Raw genomic sequence first — 18,893 nt, 5'->3', positions numbered from 1 at the left:
GGTTTGTTTAATATAAGACTATTTAAATAATTTATACTTTTGATACTTGAGTACATTTAAAACCAACTACTTTTAGACTTTTATTCAAGTAATATTTCACCGGGTGACTTTTTTTTAAAGGTATCTTTACTTTTACTCAAGTATGAAAAGTTTTCAAAAGTATCTGTAATCTGATGGTTTCTGATGGTAATGTAACAGGTTACAGTATTATTAAAAAAAAAACATTTTTACAGCACACCATAATATTACAATGTCAATTACCTTATAAAGGCATGATCTGTGTGCTTTTACACATTAGATTGATGATCATTTTGTTCAGGTGTAGTTTATGAGGAGTAAATATGAGGAACATTTATTCAAATACGTTATTATTATTATTGGAGGAAGAAGGCTCGTCTACTAGCCAAAATTGACAATCACCCAAAGACAGCTGACACTACAAAGAATCAGTCACAGATGCACAAGTTTCATTAGACCACCAACTCTCCACAAAGGTGGTAGATACATTTATTTTAAAAGACTGTTTGGCAAACATTTTATCACCGGTCAAATGCCAGGTTATAGACCATAGAAATACAGTTTTTATATGTTTTATCTTGTCTTCACAAGACATCGCACCTTGGCGCCGAACTGACACTTTTAAACACGGCAGTTTGAGCATGCGCTGTGCAGCTTTGTTACTGGCTAGCTACTGTAAAAATGGCGTTAAGCAAAACCTTTGGGCAGAAACCGATTAAATTTCAGTTAGAGCAAGATGGAGACTTTTACATGGTTGGATCAGAGGTATGTATGATATGTATGATAACGGGAATATTTAGCTGACAACATAGCGTACTGGCAGCCAGCATTTTGGCCATCATCAGCTTGTGCCATTGCATTGTTGTGTCTGTTCTGAAAGCTAACGTTAGCAGCGAGCTAGCCAGAGCACAAACTAGCTAACATCCCGCTTTGCATAATTAACTATGTCTAGCTAGCTAACGTTAGTTCACTACCACGGTCAATATTGCGTGCAGTTACAGTGTAGCCTATGAGAATGCTGTGTATTGTAGTAGAAAGCACAAAATCAACTGAGCGCACCATTGACCCATTCAATCGACAAACTCCTTTCTATCAAGCTAACGTTAGGTATTGTTGTGACCGTCTGGAGTTGTGCGCTGGGTGGTTCTCTCCCAACATTGTTAATTTAAAAACTCCAAACAGCTACTCTCTGCCCATATTATAGTCAAACACTATTGGAGATATGAATCATAGGCAGAAACAAGATCTAGCTAACTAAAGTAGACAACTGTATACATAGCAACTAACAAGCCTACTCAACTCCACGATGTACAATCGTAAATCGTTGAGTTTCGTCGGCTAACTAGCTACGTGCTCAGTCACTACTTGGCTACATGACGTGTAAGGGCTTCGGGTTGTTTCTGGACTGTCTGGGGCCCTATACTCTACTAGTAAGTACAGAATAGCTGACTCTCTTCCTTGCTCTCAGGTTGGAAACTACCTGCGTATGTTCAGGGGCTCCCTGTATAAAAGGTACCCATCACTCTCGAGGAGGTTAGCCTCAGTAGAGGAGAGGAAGAAAATTGTAGCATCATCGCACGGTGAGTGATACGCTCGTGTCAGAAATAGCTATTTTATTGTCATTCGCACAGGTGTAGACTAACTGCTCACTTATTTGTCTTCTTTTTTTTTAACAATGCAGAGTTAAAGATACATTTAAAAAAAATAATAATAATGACACGAGGAATAATTACACGGTAAATAACAATAAAGAGTCAAAACAACATGGCTATATACAGGGAGTACCAGTACCGAGTCGATGTCCAGGGGTAGTAGGTAATTGATGTTGCTATGTACATCTAGGTAGGGGTAAAGTGAGTTGGTGCAAAAAGTATTAACACAACACATGGTTATTTAACTTTTAGCCACAAGTGTGACTCTGCTGAAGGCCTCCGAATGTGAAGAGATTTTCGAGGGGAACGATGAGAAGTACAAAGCTGTTTCCATCAGCACAGAACCACCGGCCTACCTCAGGTGATGCCTCCTTGTTATCTGCATTTACATATTTTACATTTTAGTCATTTAGCAGACACTCTTATCCAGAGCAACTTACACTAGTGAGTGGATACATTGTCATACCTTTCATACTGGTCCCCTGTTGGAATAGAATCCACAACCCTGGTGTTGCAAGCACCATGCTCTACCAACTGAGCTGGATGGGAGGATTTGTTTTGTATTTATTTAACCATTATTTAACTAGGCAAGTCAGTTAAGAACAACTTCTTATTTACAATGACGGCCTAGGTACAGTGGGTTAACTGCCTTGTTCAGGGGCAGAATGACAGATTTTTACCTTGTCAGCTCGGGGATATGATCTAGCAACCTACTGGCCCAAAGCTCTAACCACTAGGCTACCTGCCACCCCAATTGCATAAGAGTTCTGCATAACATCTAGTGCATGACAATATTGGCTACCAAATTTTGGGAGTATGTATGCAAAATGTGCCTTTTCAAACTACCTACAGGCACCTTGGAGTGTGAACAAACCGAAATGGGTTTCATTGGTCACAGTATTGTATTTTCAAAAGTCCCTACTTCTCTGTCCATCTCAGGGAGCAGAAGGGGAAGAGGAACAGCCAGTGGGTCCCCACACTGCCCAACAGCTCCCACCACCTGGACGCTGTTCCTTGCTCCACCACCATCAACCGCAACCGCATGGGCCGCGACAAGAAGAGGACCTTCCCCCTGTGGTGAGGAAAGCCCACCCACATTGGCCAGTGTTTGTGGATGTATTCATTTAAATACAGCCACAAATAAACTTTGATTGCTTGTGTGCCATTTATATAGGCGTGCCCTTTATTTTTTATAATCTTTACGTTTTTCACATTTTAAAAGCATATATATATATAAAATACAGTCCAACTTTCACATCAATACATTTGAGTTCATAATTGCGTAACATCATTTTAAGATATGTCCATTTCTTATTTTTAGTTATTTTTTGATTTGTTAAAAAAAATAGTTAGATCAAAAAGTTGTTTTATAGTCTTAATGCATCTTGTCTTCCAAATTGAGAAAAATTGCTGCATTTTTCAGGCCAGGTTAGGCTCTGACACTTGTGAAACTGTCTTTCTACTCTTTTTCTCATTGACCACTGCAAGGTCATTTCTACATTTCCCTTGTGAAAATAAGCCTTCAGAATAGTCCCGATATGTCCACACGAGATGATGAATCTCAGATCTGCTAGCTCAACGGCTCTCATCAGTGAATGGATGACTGCATAGCCGTAGTCATTATGGGCAACCTTCAGAGTGTGGGAAAATGTAAGGGATGGTTCAGTCGCACTCTATCAACCTCCTGCTCTCAAGCTATTTGGGGTTCAGGAGATGCAGTCTGAGACAGAGGTCATCCAGGGTCACTGGGACTCCTCTGGTTTTTACATTCTGTAGAGTTGCTCGTTCATCATCAGCTGCTTTTCCAATGGTTTTCCAGAAAGCAACCACTATCTCCTGTCCATCTATGAAAACATCCCTCCCTCTCTCCCCTGTCCCACAGCCCACTTGTCTAGATCACACAAGCATTTCATTGTGTGACTGGAACTTAATCAAAACACATGTGTTTATACAGGGGCACTTTTTGCTGACCTTGAAAGATGGAGGCTTTTAAGTTCCTTTGCCATGTTTTCAACAGGCATGGTCTCTGACCGTAGTTCTTGTTTTCATGTCCGAATTGCAAGGCAGCCATCTTTGTTTAGTTGCTGTTTGCATTCGTAACTACGGTTTAGATAATAAATAGGGAAGTACATACTCAATTATGTTAGGCTCTTGTTTATCTGATGGTAGAAAAGTTCGTTTTGTAATAGGACACCCTTAACTTGTGAAATGTAGGCCTAAATAACAAAATTATTTGAACAAACAAATAGTGATGCAAACTGGGTGAATAAACAGTGATGCCTTTTCACCTTGTATAGCCTAAGTTGCTAAGGCAACCGGGTGGGATAATAAACAACACTTGTTTACTTCGGAGGTCTACCACTTCTGTGGGTTTTGAATCATTTTTAAAAGAATGTAGACCTAGTATCACTTTCCCAGCTAGGTTGTCAACAGTTGACACAGTCTCCAAAAGGCCTATACAATGCTAGAAATCACATATATTTTTTTCAAGAGCTTGAAAACAACGTAAGCATGTCTGGCTCAAAGCATTGCTCCTTTTGCTGTGGTTTTGGTGAGACCCATCTTGTGGCTTCTCTAGTGAACATCTCTCCTTTTTCTGGCACAGATGTGATCTGTTGAACAGGACATGTTGTGCATGCTGCACTCTGAATGTTAGTGTTGATGGACATCTAGTCTGGGAAATACAGTCTACAAATCAGTAGAGCAGACAGATCCCTGAATCTTTCACAGTCCACCCAATTGGGCAGGACAATCACATTTTCCATTGTTGTATTAAGCAATAAGACACGAGGGTGTATTTGACCAATATACCATGGCTAAGGGCTGTTCTTACGCATGATGCAAAGTGGAGTGCCTGGATACAGCCCTTAGCCGGAGTATATTGGCCATATACCACAAATCTCTGACTTGCCTTATTGCTATTATAATCTGGTTACCAACGTAATTAGAGCAGTAAAAATACATGTTTTGTCATACTCGTGGTATACGGTCTGATATACCACGGCTGTCAACCAAACAGAATTCAGGGCTTGAATCACCCAGTTTATAATTGATCATTTTATTAGGATCCACATTAGATGAAGTCTGCTAATATTCCTGGGGTCCAACACAGAACTTAAGACTTTCCTAGAATGCGTAGACTACTACCCTGGCCAATTCTTTGTGTGGTGCCAACTCTTCTATTGTTGTCAAGCCATACATATGGTTAGCATGACAAATGAACAAACACAGAAAGAAGTTGGCTAATGTACAAACAGACGAGACCACCAGGCTAGTAGAATGCTGACAGAGAGACAAAGAATTCCCATATGATAAGCATCAATTCATCATTCCCAATGGTGTATCAAATATGGCCACCGGTGTACAATGACGCTGATTGGATTAATCTTTTGCTAGCAATGACCTGCTGGAAGTGAGTAAAAGCTAAATTAGCGGTAGATTTTAGAGCCTGCTATTCACCATAAATGTCTTTAATGGGGTCTCCAAGAAATGTTGTACTAACGTTTCGTAGATTGTAGTTTAATCTAACACCTTGTCTTCTTCCCTCTGCAAAGCTTTGACGACCACGACCCGGCGGTGATCCATGAGAATGCGTCTCAGGCCGAGGTGCTGGTTCCCATCCGTCTGGACATGGAGATTGATGGGCAGAAGCTCAGAGATGCGTTCACCTGGAACATGAACGGTACTGCTCCACTCTCCATCCGCCGGGAGGAAGACTGCTTTAGAGCAACAAAGTCTAGTTACGGGTGTTATTCTGAAAGCAACCTAAAAGGCTGTAGAATCGTTGCCTGTAACAGAACCAGCCTCAAAAGAAAGCCACACTGAATGCATCTCATTAATCTAGGGTCTTACAATAGAAGTGGGAGAAACGGACGTTAATGAACTTAAAAAGGACAACATCTTTCTGAGAGAAGCGTTACTTGACTTACAGACTAGATCTATGAGAGAATCTAGTACGTACTGGTATTCAAGAAAGAGAAAAAGTTCCTGAGAATAGATTAAAAGGGAAGCATGTAGCTCTCGTAGTCCATATACAAATTATTGACAACCAAATGTTCCGAGACACAAAGACTACTCCATGGCTATTCTAAAAATTACAACGTTCTCATAGAGGAGTCGAATAATGGAACACCAAATACTAGCCATGGTAGGGATTGTAATAATAAAAAAAATGGATAGAAAAGCAATTACAATTAAATAATTGTTAAATAAACTACACTACCATTCAAAAAATGGATAAGATGCTATTAGAAGAAAGGATCAATAACGAATTTCAACACAGGTACTCAACATGGTAGAGATAAGCATGGCAAACAAAAGACAAGGCACAGTATGTGTGGATGTATTGTGATGGAAGGTGTGTTTTTGTGTTTGGGAAAAGTGTGGCATTAAGTGAGTAAGAAAGGAAACGGTTGTTTATCCCAGAACCAATGTACGTCTGTGAGCAGGGGTTGCGAGAGCGAGCATACAATTTTGTGCAGATGAGGGATATACATTTTTAAATAAATTATACATCTACGTTATTTATTTTCCTATCATGATGGAACGGTCCCCAAGCCTATACCCTAGACACCCACCTGAGCGACCCATCACTAAAGAAAAGTCTTTATCTGTTTCATGGGCTTACTGTAAGTTGCCTATATGCAGCCAAAACAGAAAGAGGAATGTGGACAGAGACCTAATAGAGGTAGCACAGCCCCCTCAAGATTCTGTGTCTGCCTGGCAGGGTTGGTCCTACAAAGCCAGAGCCCCCTGATGGACGAGCATACTATACAAGGAAATTCTCAAACTGCTAATGAGAACCTTGATGACTTTGTCCCTAGCCGGTGGGCATTCCACCCAGGTAGTGGCAGTGCTGGCAATACTAGCTGCAGTAACCCATGGGGAGGGGGTCACACTCGGGCAATCGGAGAGGGAACAAATTATTGTGGCCCTGGCAGTACGAAATAATCAAAAGTTTTGACTGCTCAGAGATGCTTGGGAAAATGGTCACAACAGGTGTGTGTGTCAGGTGAAGGGGGTGTATCATATCTCCATCAACTAGGACATGACATTGGTTAATCAAATCTCCCCATTCTTGCCAATTTTGCTCAATCTTGCATGCTTTCTCAAACTACTGTAACTGTATATGCATTCATAAATCAAGTCCTTTCTTGAGTTGGGCTCTGGGATGTAACAACTGTTGAGCTTCTGGTTGATTGTGGGGGAAAGGGGTTGAGTGTGTGTTTATCCCACATCTGTTGCTACGGGGTAAGGATGTTAGGGACAATATAGGATGAATTACAATAATTGTTTGCTAAAATAATTGCTTGGCAAAAATGTAATGCAATAGTTATAGGTAACAATACTTTGAGTGAACTGTCAATATTATTACGCATACTAATTGTTAATGATGGAAAATAAGATATGCAAGATTTTTGAATACACTACTGTTTTAAAAAAAAAAAAAACATTTTTATTTCACCTTTGTTGAACCAGGTCGGCTAGTTGAGTTCTCATTTACAACTGCGACCTGGCCAAGATAAAGCAAAGCAGTGCAACAGAAACAACAACACAAAGTTAGATGGGGCGGCAGCGTAGCCTAGTGGTTAGAGCGTTGGACTAGTAACCGGAAGGTTGCGAGTTCAAACCCCAAGGTCGTTCTGCCCCTGAATAGGCAGTTAACCCACTGTTCCCAGGCCGTCATTGAAAATAAGAATATGTTCTTAACTGACTTGCCTGGTGTAGCACAGTTGGTAGAGCATGGCGCTTGTAACGCCAGGGTAGTGGGTTCGATTCCCGGGACCACCCATACGTAGAATGTATGCACACATGACTGTAAGTCGCTTTGGATAAAAGCGTCTGCTAAATGGCATATATTATTATTATATATAAATAGGCCATAGTAGCAAAGTAATTACAATTTACCAGATTAACACTGGAGTGATAGATGAGCAGATGATGGTGTGTACGTAGTGATACTGGTGTGCAAAAGAGCAGCAAAGTAAATAAAAAAAACAATATGGGGATGATGTAGGTAGATTGGGTGGGCTATTTACAGATGGACTATGTGCAGCGATCGGTTAGCTGCTCAGATAGCTGATGTTTAAAGTTAGTGAGGGAAATGTAAGTCTCCAGCTTCAGCGATTTTTGCAATTCGTTCCAGTCACTGGCAGCAGAGAACTGGAAGGAAAGGTGGCCAAAGGAGGTAGGTGTTGGCTTTGGGGATGACCAGTGAGAGATACCTGCTGGAGCACGTGCTACGGGTGGGTGTTGTTATCGTGACCAGTGTGCTGAGATAAGGCGGAGCTTTACCTAGCATAGACTTGTAGATGACCTGGAGCCAGTGGGTCTGGCGACGAATATGTAGCGAGGGCCAGCCGACTAGAGCATACAGGTCGCAGTGGTGGGTGGTATAAGGCGCTTTGGTAATAAAACGGATGGCACTGTGATGACTGCATCCAATTTGCTGAGTAGAGTATTGGAAGCTATTTTGTAGATGACATTGCCGAAGTCGAGGATCGGTAGGATAGTCAGTTTTACGAGGGTAAGTTTGGTGACGTGAGTGAAGGAGGCTTTGCTGCGAAATAGAAACCTATTTCTAGATTTGATTTTGGATTGGAGATGTTTGGTATGAGTCTGGAAGGAGAGTTTACACTTAGAAATGTCCTTGTTTTTGAAAGAAAAGTACATTTTTATCCATTTAAAATAACATCAAATTGATCAGAAATACAGTGTAGACATTGTTAATGTTGTAAATGACTATTGTAGCTGGAACCGGCTGATTTAAAAAAAAATAATAAAAAATAATATAAAAAAAATGGAATATCTGCATAGGCGTACAGAGGCCCATTATCAGCAATCAGCTAATCCAAGTTGATAATTTTAAAAGGCTAATTGATCATTAGAAAATTGCAAAAGGGTTATCTTAGCACAGCTAAAAATGGTTGTGCTGATTTTAAAGAAGCAAGAGGACAAGTACATTAGTGTCTAATTTGAGAAACCGATGCCTCACAAGTCCTCAACTGGCAGCTTCATTAAATAGTACCCGCAAACACCAGTCTCAATGTCAACAGTGAAGAGGCGACTCTGGGATGCTGGCCTTCTATGCAGAGTTCTCGGACTGGCCAATAAAAAAATTAGGATGGGCAAAAGAACACAGACACTGGACAGAGGAACTCTGCCTAGAACACCAGCATCCCGGAGTCTCCTCTTCACTGTTGACGTTGAGACAATTACTTTGTTGGAAGCTGAAATATTAAAGCTGGGGCTTCCTTCCTATCCTTGTGAACCCTTTGTTTTATGTACACTGATCTGAAGATTCATGAACATACACATAGGAAGCCTCTTCATAGCGTATTGAGATTCACTCCTGAACTCTCCAAATGTAAGAAAGTAGATGAGGAAGCCTCTTTAGACTATTGAGACTCAACCCTTCACTCTTCCACCATCCTCTCCCGCTCCTCCAGAGAAGCTGATGACCCCGGAGATGTTTGCAGAGATCCTGTGTGACGACCTGGACCTGAACCCACTGGCCTTCGTCCCGGCCATTGCCTCAGCCATCCGCCAGCAGATAGAGTCCTACCCCACAGACAGCATCCTGGACGAGCAGACCGACCAGAGGGTCATCATCAAGGTGGGTACACACACACACACTAGGGACTTTATAAAATCAGTTGTATAATGTTTTGCCTGATTCTGTTTATTTTTTTTTCAGATTTTCACTCTCAAAATCACACAAGTTTGTTTTAGTCCAAAACAATGCTTAAACCACTTCACGAGACCACTTTTGATGTCTAGGAAAAATATGATATAGATTACATTTTGGGTGTAGTTACCCTTTAATGCCAGAGACTGTTGTTTGGTTAGCGGTGTTTCTGTAGCGTTCATGTAAATTGCAGAGTTTAGGAAAACAAATCTGCACTGGATTTATTCAAATAATCATGATATCACTCTTCGAGCCTGAAAGATGTGATTTTTAATTATTGTATTTTTTAACCGTTTTTAGTGAAGCTGATACTGATAGGGAAGCAAAAGTCACGATTAGCAACTATATCTGCCATTTAAAAAAAAAAAGTATTTTATTTTTTATGAAAGAGGTGGAGAAAAGCATAATTAATTTTTTTACACATTGTGCTCCAAATGATTAACATTAACTTAACTAAATTACAAATTATTTAAGAACATTTTATTCGTGGTTTACAGGATATTCACCTCTAAATACGATAGTTAAACATGTTTAGTTTACCTTAGGTACAACTTAAAAGATGTGCATCTATGGCAGTGGATAAGAAGTATGCAAAAGTGTTTGCGCTAAAACCACCACAAGGGGTGGCTGGATTAATAAAATTAAATTTGTCTCAAGTCAATCTGAAACTGCACTGTTCACAAATAAGCATTGAAATGCAATAACATGCCGTTCGTAACTAGGTGTCAGCATTTATCTTGAGTAGATTTACTAGTGTTTACAAAGGTCAAAAGTAACACACTTTATGGCAACCTTGCAGTGAGAGTACGTTAGATCAAGCGCAAGCTAGCTGTTCATTACGACAGTGTTTCCTTACAGAAACCATGTGTACATTACACCGTAATTCAATACAAAAGGTATTGGCTATAGAGTTAAACTGCAAATGTCATGCACCGATGACTGAAAATGTTTATGCAGGCAAATACTTAATGGTTTTACTCACACATTCTAATTTAGCTAGCTCACTAATCTTAGCAACTTATCTAATCATGAATGCAAGCACATAGCCTGAATGATAGCTCTGCACCAACTGTCTTGCTTTTTGTGTATTTGTGAAAACAAACTAAATAATCCCACCAGCTAACGTAATAGGCCCAGACAGTAACAGTGTTCTTTTTTAATTTTACCCCTTTTTCTCCCCAATTTCGCGGTATCCAATTGTTTAGTAGCTACTATCTTGTTTCATCGCTACAACTCCCGTACGGGCTCGGGAGAGATGAAGGTTGAAAGTCATGCGTCCTCCAATACACAACCCAACCAAGCCGCACTGCTTCTTTACACAGCGCACATCCAACCCTGGAAGCCAGCCGCACCAATGTGTTGGAGGAAACACCATGCACCTGGCAACCTTGGTTACCGTGCACTGCGCCCGGCCCGCCACAGGAGTTGCTGGTGCGCGATGAGTCAAGGATATCCCTACCGGCCAAGCCCTCCCTAACCCGGACGACGCTGGGCCAATTGTGCATCGCCCCACTGACCTCCCGGTTGCGACAGAGCCTGGGTGCGAACCCAGAGTCTCTGGTGGCACAGCTGGCGCTGCAGTACAGCGAACAGTGTTCTTTTTGAATCAATGATAATTTTTCACTTTGTCGCCAGTCCAGTGTTGGCACATAAGGGAGATGGCACATAGCAACTATTTCGAATCCCACCGTACCTTCTCCGCTATGCAGTCTTGTTTCAGAGCTGGTCATGGGTACACCTCAGCCACGCTCAAGGTCCTAAACGATATCATAAATGCCATCGATAAGAGACATTACGGTGAAGCTGTATTCATCGACCTGGCCAAGGCTTTCGACTCTGTCAATCACCACATTCTTATTTGCAGACTAAACTGCCTTGGTTTCTCAAATGATTGTCACGCCTGGTTCACCAACTACTTCTCTGATAGCGTTCTCAGCTCACTGGTCACCATAGCACCATAGCAGCACCCACCTGTAGCACGTGCAGGTATATCTCATTGGTCACCCCCAAAGCCAATTCCTCCTTTGGCCTCCTTTCTTTCCTGTTCTCTGCTGCTAATGACTGGAACGAACTGCAAAAATCACTGAAGCTGGAGACTCTCCCTCACTAGCTTTAAGCACCTGCTGTCTGAGCAGCACACAGATCATTGCATCTGTAAATAGCTGTTCCAACTTCCTCATACTGTATTTATTTATCTTGCTCCTTGGCACCCCAGTATCTCTACTTGCACATATACCATTCCAGTGTTTAATTGTTATATTGTAATTACCGTAATTTCCGGACTATAAGCCGCAACTTTATTCCCACACTTTGAACCTCGCGGTTTACACAATGACGCGGCTAATTTATGGATTTTTCCCGCGTTCACAAGATTCATGCCGCCAAAAAACTGAGCATCATTCATGTCGTGCTCAAACTTCCCATCATTCTGATTACGGTAGTAATTTTGTCACCCTCATCATGGCAAAGACACGGAGAAATGCATATGATGCAGCTTTCAAGTTGAAGGCGATCTATCTGGCTGTTGGAAAAGGAAATAGAGTTGCTGCATGGGAGCTTGGCCTTAATGAGTCGATGATAAGATGTTGGAAACGGCAGCGTGAGGAACTGACTCGGTGCAAAAAGAAAACAAAAGCTTTCAGAGGGAAGAAAAGCAGATGGCCCAAACAATTTGCAGCCTCTCGACATCAGTGTAAATCGTGCATTTAAGGTGGCGCTCCTTGTTCAGTGGGAGGCTTGGATGACAAGTGGGGAGAAATCCTTCACTAAAACGGGCCGCAGGCGAAGAGCATCTTATGGTCAAGTCTGCCAGTGGGTCCTGACAGCGTGGAGCATTGTCAAAAAATCCACTATCATCAACAGGTTTCGAAAGGCTGGACTGCTGCGTGTTGAAGGGGCAGCGTGAGCTCAGCGGGGTATTTGCCTCCGGATGAAAGTGAGGAGAGCGACAATGAAAACGATCCAACATCGGATGAAGCAATTCTGAGGCTATTCAACTCCGACACCGAAGGAGATGACTTCAGTGGTTTCAGTGCACAGGAGAAGGAAGATTGTGACCAATGACTTTCTTGGTAGGCTACTGTTTCATTTTTGTTACAAGCTGTGTTTCGTTAAAGCCTATTTATTTTTGTTACAAGCCGTGTTTCGTTAAAGCCTATTTATTTTTTTTACAAGCCGTGTTTCGTTAAAGCCTATTTATTTTTGTTACAAGCCGTGTTTCGTTAAAGCCTATTTATTTTTGTTACAAGCCGTGTTTCGTTTGAAGGCTGTGTAAAGTTAATTTGTTTCAATGTACCGGTAGGCACCTGCGGCTTATAGACGTGTGCGGCTTATTTATGTACAAAATACATATTTTTTAATAATTCAGTGGGTGCGGTTTATATTCAGGTGCGCTTCATAGTCCAGCAATTACGGTACTTCGCCACCATGGCCTATTTATTGCCTTACCTCCCTTATCTTACCTCAATTGCACTATGTATATATACTTTTTTATTTTTGTCTACTGTATTATTGACTGTTTGTTTATTCCATGTGTAACTCTGTTGTTGTATGTGTCGAACGGCTGTGCTTTATCTTCGCCAGGTCGCAGTTGTAAAGGAGAACTTGTTCTCAACTTGCCTACCTAGTTAAATAAAGGTAAAATAAAAAGTCGCACAGGTTGCTAGCTAAGCTAACTACCTTGCTGGCTAGGTAGTTCCTCCACAGAGGGACTCTGTCAGTCACCATCGTGTTCTTGGTCACCTTCTTGACCAAGGCCCTCCCCCCGATTGCTCAGTTTGGCCGGGCAGCCAGCTCTAGGAAGAGTCTTGGTGGTTCCAAACTTATTCCATTTAAGAATGATGGAGGCCACTGTGTTCTTGGGGACCATCAAAGCTGCAGCCAGTTTTTGGTACCCTTCCCCAGATCTGTGCCTCGTCACGATCCTGTCTCAGAGATCTACAGACAATTAATTTGACCTCGTGGGTTGTTTTTTGCTCTGACATGCACTGTCAACGGTGGTACCTTTTTATATAGACTGGTGTGTACCTTTCCAAATCATGAATGCGTACGTTTCTAAAATAAATAAATAACGTTGTTGCTTTGTCATTATGGGGTATTGTGTGTAGATTGAGGGGGAAAAATGTATTTAATCCATTTTAGAATAAGGCTGGCTGTAACGTAAAAAGTCAAGGCGTCTGAATACTTTCCAAATGCACTGTAGACGCTTCAAAGAGCTGTCGGTCAAGGCATTAATTTCTATCAAAATAAGCTTCCCGCCCACTAAGCCTCTTTTCAAACTTCCTGGTCGCCATGAGAGAGAAATAACTTTTCAGAATAACTGTTCAGGACCTATAACTAAGCAAATATGATGAGGATAGGGCTGCTTGCTTGAAGTGTACTTTTGATTATTTACTTATTCAAATAAGCTGGCTGTGGCATGCTACTCACCGTCAAACCACCATGACTACTCTCTTTCACGTTGTGACCTTGGACTGAATGTTCAATGAGCAGCTTGTTGAGCGCCCTCTTCAGGCAACCATTGAAATATAAAAATGTTTAACAAAAATGAGCAGACGTATAGGTTTTTTATCCTATGTATATAATATCAACGATTTTATCTGTGGCATAAAGGCAGATACAAATATTTATGCGAAAGGCTAATATCGTCCGTTAATCGATTTACCCGTCGGGCTGTAATCATTCTGCAAGGTAGGCTGCTTTGTAGCGGAAAAAATGATTGACAAGGTTTTTGGGAAAGCCTTTCCATCTACCAGCATTATCGCTAACGGCTGCACAGGGTGATAACCAGACATACAAACACCACAACACACACAGATGGGCATTCCTGTGCCCTTTTCAGAAAGTTACAGGAAAATACAAATAACTTATTCATTTTGTTCATGTCTTATGATTAACTTTGGCAAATTTAATGACTTTTCTAAGTTGACTATTCAGTTATAAACATTTTTGAATGTTCCGGTTTAATGTCTGAATTTCCTTGACTCTGTCCGTGTTTTCCGCAACGTGGATTTTATAGGGACACACACACACACACACACTTCACTGCTGCAAAGGTCAAAGACTATCTCAATAGTAATTTCCAGTGTCTGCATCTGGCCCACGTGACAAAGAGGGGTCTCAAACTGGCGGCACATCACTCGGATACATACTGTATCTCTTAAACTGTTTGTGTGTGTGTTTGCGCCTCAGCTGAATATCCACGTTGGGAACATCTCCTTGGTGGACCAGTTTGAGTGGGACATGTCGGAGAGGGAGAACTCTCCGGAGACGTTTGCCCTCAAGCTGTGCTCCGAGCTGGGCCTGGGAGGAGAGTTTGTCACCACCATCGCCTACAGCATCCGTGGCCAGCTCAGCTGGCACCAGAGGACGTACGCCTTCAGGTAACACACACACACACACAGGACACCCTCCCAGAACAGAACCTTCACACACTCATGCTCGTTCAGACATATTAATGTCCTATGCGTTGCCTGGAGTACTGATGGAATTGAAAGTTGAAGTGGTTGAAATACCTGTCCACATTCTGCTTGCAGTGTCTTTGTCGCAACACCCACACACATTTTTCAGCCTAAACACAGCAATTTCCAGAGTCTCATTCTGTCCTGTAGAATACGTCTTAAATACTCAAGATGTGTGGTCGCCTGCATCATGGAGCGTTGCTGGAATAAGGCCAGAACGCATTTAGTTCACCTCATGTTACTATGTTCTGTGCTCTTTTAAGATTAACTGTATGTCACAGTGACATGGACTGGGGTCAGTTTAAGGTGTTTGTGTGTGGAGGGTTTAACAGTTGGCTGCTTACCTGTGACTCACAAAGTGGATTTAGATTTCAAACACACAGACTGCCTGCGTCCTGTTTACATGACTGAGTACACAAACACACACACACATCCATTATTTACAAGCATGAGTACCATGTGTTTTCCCACCAAAACAAAAACCTTGCTACCCCCTCATCTGTTCAAGTAGTACTCTTCAGCCATTTGAACCCTGAAACAGTTCCTTTTAGCGTGTAATGGCATTCGTTTTACAAATTGAAATATCTTAACGTTGTATAGGTTTTCCCCCTGCCAGTGACAGACATACAGCCGTTTTGTTTGTGTATGTGCTCCTCCCCCACTATGCCTTGCATGGTTTGTCTCATCCCATCAGCTTGGCTCAGTTCATTTGGGACTTTTGGATCATTTGTGACCTGCTTATCAATCAGTGTTGGACTCAATTCCATTTCACTAATGGTGATTTCATGAAATGAACTGGAAAAAGCACATTTAACAAATTGAGAAATGGCAGATTTTTTTTATTGGTATTACTAAACCATTTACATTCGATTGGTTTCGGTTTTGAGCCCAACCCTGATGCCAATGCTTTTCAAGTCATTTCAAGCCATTGATTGTGTGTAAATGGGAAATGAGGAGTTTAGCTAACATCGTCATCATCATGGCTTTTTTTGTTTTGCATTGCAAATTAATTCTCTTTTCTACTCTCTCCCCCCACTTGTCTGTCCCTTATAGGTCTGATTTCAGGTCAATATGCTTTTGAATTACTTGAACTACCCCCCCCTCTTCCCCAAGCTTAACCCTCTACTACCCACCCACGTTCTCTTGACACGGTCTGCCCTGGGAAGCTGAGTACATTTACACTTTTTATCTCTTTCTCTCTCTCGCCTGTTTCCTTAACTTTGCAGGACACGCCCCCCAAAGTATGGAAACTATATGAATTGTTTATGAAGAGTAAAACCTAAAGTTGTATGAGGTATTATGTTTCTGCCAAGTCAGGGAAAACTGTAGTTATCACTGTTGGTTTGTCTACAAACTGCAGTCCGCACATAGAATGGAAAGGATAGTCAAGTACTGTGTGGCTTATTGTCACTACATAGGGAGAGGTTCAGAAATCCAGGAAGTATCTGACAAAACGGTTCCACGGGTGCCTTCCTATCTATTGTCCTAGGTCTTAATTTGTCAAATTGAAATTGAATGTGTTATTTTGGAATCCCTTTTACCAGGTGGAATAATGTTTTGTAGGCATTTTGACTAGAGGTACGTAAAATGCTGTAGTGGTCCGAGCAGCTTTTGATTGATGGCTGCTTTGACTGTTTCAATGCTTTGGTTAAGTGTGCTTTACTTTTCTACTTTTACATGGCATCTTGGGTGTGAAAAAAATACATGGTAGAAATAAGTTCCAGTAAGTCACATTTTTGTCCCTTTGTATGTCTATTCCTCATCAAAATGGGACTAACCCACGAGTGACAACGGGTTTCTTTTTTTTTCTCCCCAAGATGCCTCTTATTTGCTCTTCCACTTCTTCAACACACCATGACTGCAGCATGTCCCATCCTGGGCGCTCTCTTCCTCGTTTGTCCTTGATTTCCTGTCGCTCTGATGTCATTTCCTGCAGTGAGAATCCCTTGCCTACGGTGGAAATCGCCATCCGCAACACAGGCGACGCTGACACATGGTGCCCCCTGCTGGAGACCCTGACAGACGCAGAGATGGAGAAGAAGATCAGGGACCAGGACAGGAACACTAGGTAATAGAGAGATGGCCTGCCATTCAAAACCTGACAGGAATGCCAGCTAATAGAGAGAGAGATGGCCTGCCATTCAAAACCTGACAGGAATGCCAGCTAATAGAGAGAGAGAGAGATGGCCTGCCATTCAAAACCTGACAGGAATGCCAGCTAATAGAGAGAGAGAGATGGCCTGCCATTCAAAACCTGACAGGAATGCCAGCTAATAGAGAGAGAGAGAGATGGCCTGCCATTCAAAACCTGACAGGAATGCCAGCTAATAGAGAGAGAGATGGCCTGCCATTCAAAACCTGACAGGAATGCCAGCTAATAGAGAGAGAGATGGCCTGCCATTCAAAACCTGACAGGAATGCCAGCTAATAGAGAGAGAGAGATGGCCTGCCATTCAAAACCTGACAGGAATGCCAGCTAATAGAGAGAGAGAGATGGCCTGCCATTCAAAACCTGACAGGAATGCCAGCTAATAGAGAGAGAGAGATGGCCTGCCATTCAAAACCTGACGGGAATGCCAGCTAATAGAGAGAGAGAGAGATGGCCTGCCATTCAAAACCTGACGGGAATGCCAGCTAATAGAGAGAGAGAGAGATGGCCTGCCATTCAAAACCTGGGTTCTTTCTCAATTCATCTTTCCTTTCGATTCCTCGCATCCTCTCTACTTGCTTACTTCTCAAAACCCCTTGGAGAAGAAGGTTCGAGGGGAGAGACCTTGGACCTTCTACAGTTGAGAAGGAGGTGAGGAGATGGGAGGACTCGCAGAAAGACATTGACATAGAGCCTTCCTCTATGACTAGCGCCCTCTCCCCATCTCTATGTCCACTGCTATAGAATGGCTTAAAGGAATCCTATGCTGCCCAAACGTTACAGAGACAGACCAGTAAACTGGGAGGTTGAGGAAGAGACCACGAGATGGTTTTGCCTCAAAATCAGACACATTGCTTTTGGTCTGCACCAGTCAGACTATTTGAAAACTGATCTGGGCAAAACCAGTCCGTTTCTAATTTGTAATAGGGCATCTGGTCAGCAGTATGACAGCCCCTGTCCTACGTCATCAGATTCCCCATTTAAGAATCTTCTCTATTCATCCAGCCGATTTGCCATCGACCACATAATAACCTATTCCATGTGTTTTCCTTTCAGACGAATGAGACGACTTGCCAACACTGCCCCTGCCTGGTAGAGAGAAGCAGCAGTAAGCTACTACAGAGCCTCTGGTCAACAAATGGTCAACCCCAATGGGCCCTCTGAGAGACACACACAAACTCAACAATAGACATTCCATTGGTCCCTTCTTACAGCCCCCATAATGTTAACTAACTCTATGCTTGGCTGTCATGTCCTCTGGACACTGATCCAGGACCATTGTCACATACCTAACTCCATTAATTACAAGAATTACATTTGATCCAGGAACAGGGACTTTTGTTGAAGGAGCCTTATCCATTTCAATTGCTCAATCCAAGCCCCTGTAGTGGTTCAAGCCGCTACTCATCTCTGATGAGACGAGGTGGTAAATGAAAGGTGCCATGGGTAGAGTGTATGGATCCGTATGAAATGTAGCCTTTGTTGTTTCTACAGACTCACCATCTAAGTGAGCTCAAACTGTAATACTGCTTTGGTGCACTCGTATCCCTCTTGATGGACGATGCAGATGGACGACTGACTGACCTGTCCGTTTTAATAGAAACTAATGTTACACTCGAGCAGACTCAACTCTTGCAAATAATGTAAACTTATGTATTGTGCTTTCTTTTTGTAAAGGTGCTGATACTTTTAGTCAACGTTTTTGTTTTGTTTCCTTTTTTAATAAAATGCCATAGACTTCATTACAGATGTAGTTTGTTGCTCTACAATCATCAACAGTGGGCTATTATTCATTGTCACTGTGAGGTATTTAAAATAGATTTGCTTCAGTCTGTGTGGCTTTAAGGCCAGCGAGTCGATTCTGTTTCTCTTCAGTTTGCTCAAGCTCTTCCTTGTGACCTAATCTCCCATACCGAAGTGCTGAATCT

At 42.1% G+C, this 18,893-nt stretch overlaps 1 protein-coding gene across 2 annotated transcripts; it reads left to right on the top strand.

The window, feature by feature from the left end:
• Positions 1-431: 431 nt before the first annotated feature.
• smarcb1b (SWI/SNF related, matrix associated, actin dependent regulator of chromatin, subfamily b, member 1b) lies at positions 432-18,707 on the top strand. Of its 2 annotated transcripts, XM_035775562.2 has the most exons (9): positions 443-783; positions 1,487-1,598; positions 1,923-2,031; positions 2,610-2,747; positions 5,225-5,352; positions 9,119-9,285; positions 14,548-14,738; positions 16,753-16,884; positions 18,022-18,707. In XM_035775562.2, the coding sequence occupies exons 1-9, from the start codon at positions 700-702 to the stop codon at positions 18,059-18,061; spliced, it is 1,101 nt and encodes a 366-aa protein (XP_035631455.1). In that variant the 5' UTR covers positions 443-699; the 3' UTR covers positions 18,062-18,707. The 2 variants fall into 2 exon arrangements, with proteins under 2 accessions (XP_052381257.1, XP_035631455.1); XM_052525297.1 differs by lacking the exons at positions 16,753-16,884; positions 18,022-18,707 and adding an exon at positions 15,870-16,745 and having other exon boundaries at positions 432-783.
• The last annotated feature ends 186 nt before the right edge of the window (positions 18,708-18,893 follow it).

This window comes from Oncorhynchus keta, chromosome 9 (assembly GCF_023373465.1).
Source record: "Oncorhynchus keta strain PuntledgeMale-10-30-2019 chromosome 9, Oket_V2, whole genome shotgun sequence".
Classification (NCBI taxonomy): domain Eukaryota; kingdom Metazoa; phylum Chordata; class Actinopteri; order Salmoniformes; family Salmonidae; genus Oncorhynchus; species Oncorhynchus keta.
This window is presented reverse-complemented; position numbering and strand designations above follow the sequence as displayed.

What these genes read in the sequence shown, in the direction of transcription:
- smarcb1b (XM_035775562.2), top strand. Translation starts at nt 700, where the DNA reads ATGGCGTTAAGCAAAACCTTTGGGCAGAAACCGATTAAATTTCAGTTA. An exon ending in GTTCACCTGGAACATGAACG is followed by an intron (nt 5,353 to 9,118) that starts GTACTGCTCCAC and finishes CCGCTCCTCCAG; the next exon opens with AGAAGCTGATGACCCCGGAG. An exon ending in CAGAGGACGTACGCCTTCAG is followed by an intron (nt 14,739 to 16,752) that starts GTAACACACACA and finishes CATTTCCTGCAG; the next exon opens with TGAGAATCCCTTGCCTACGG.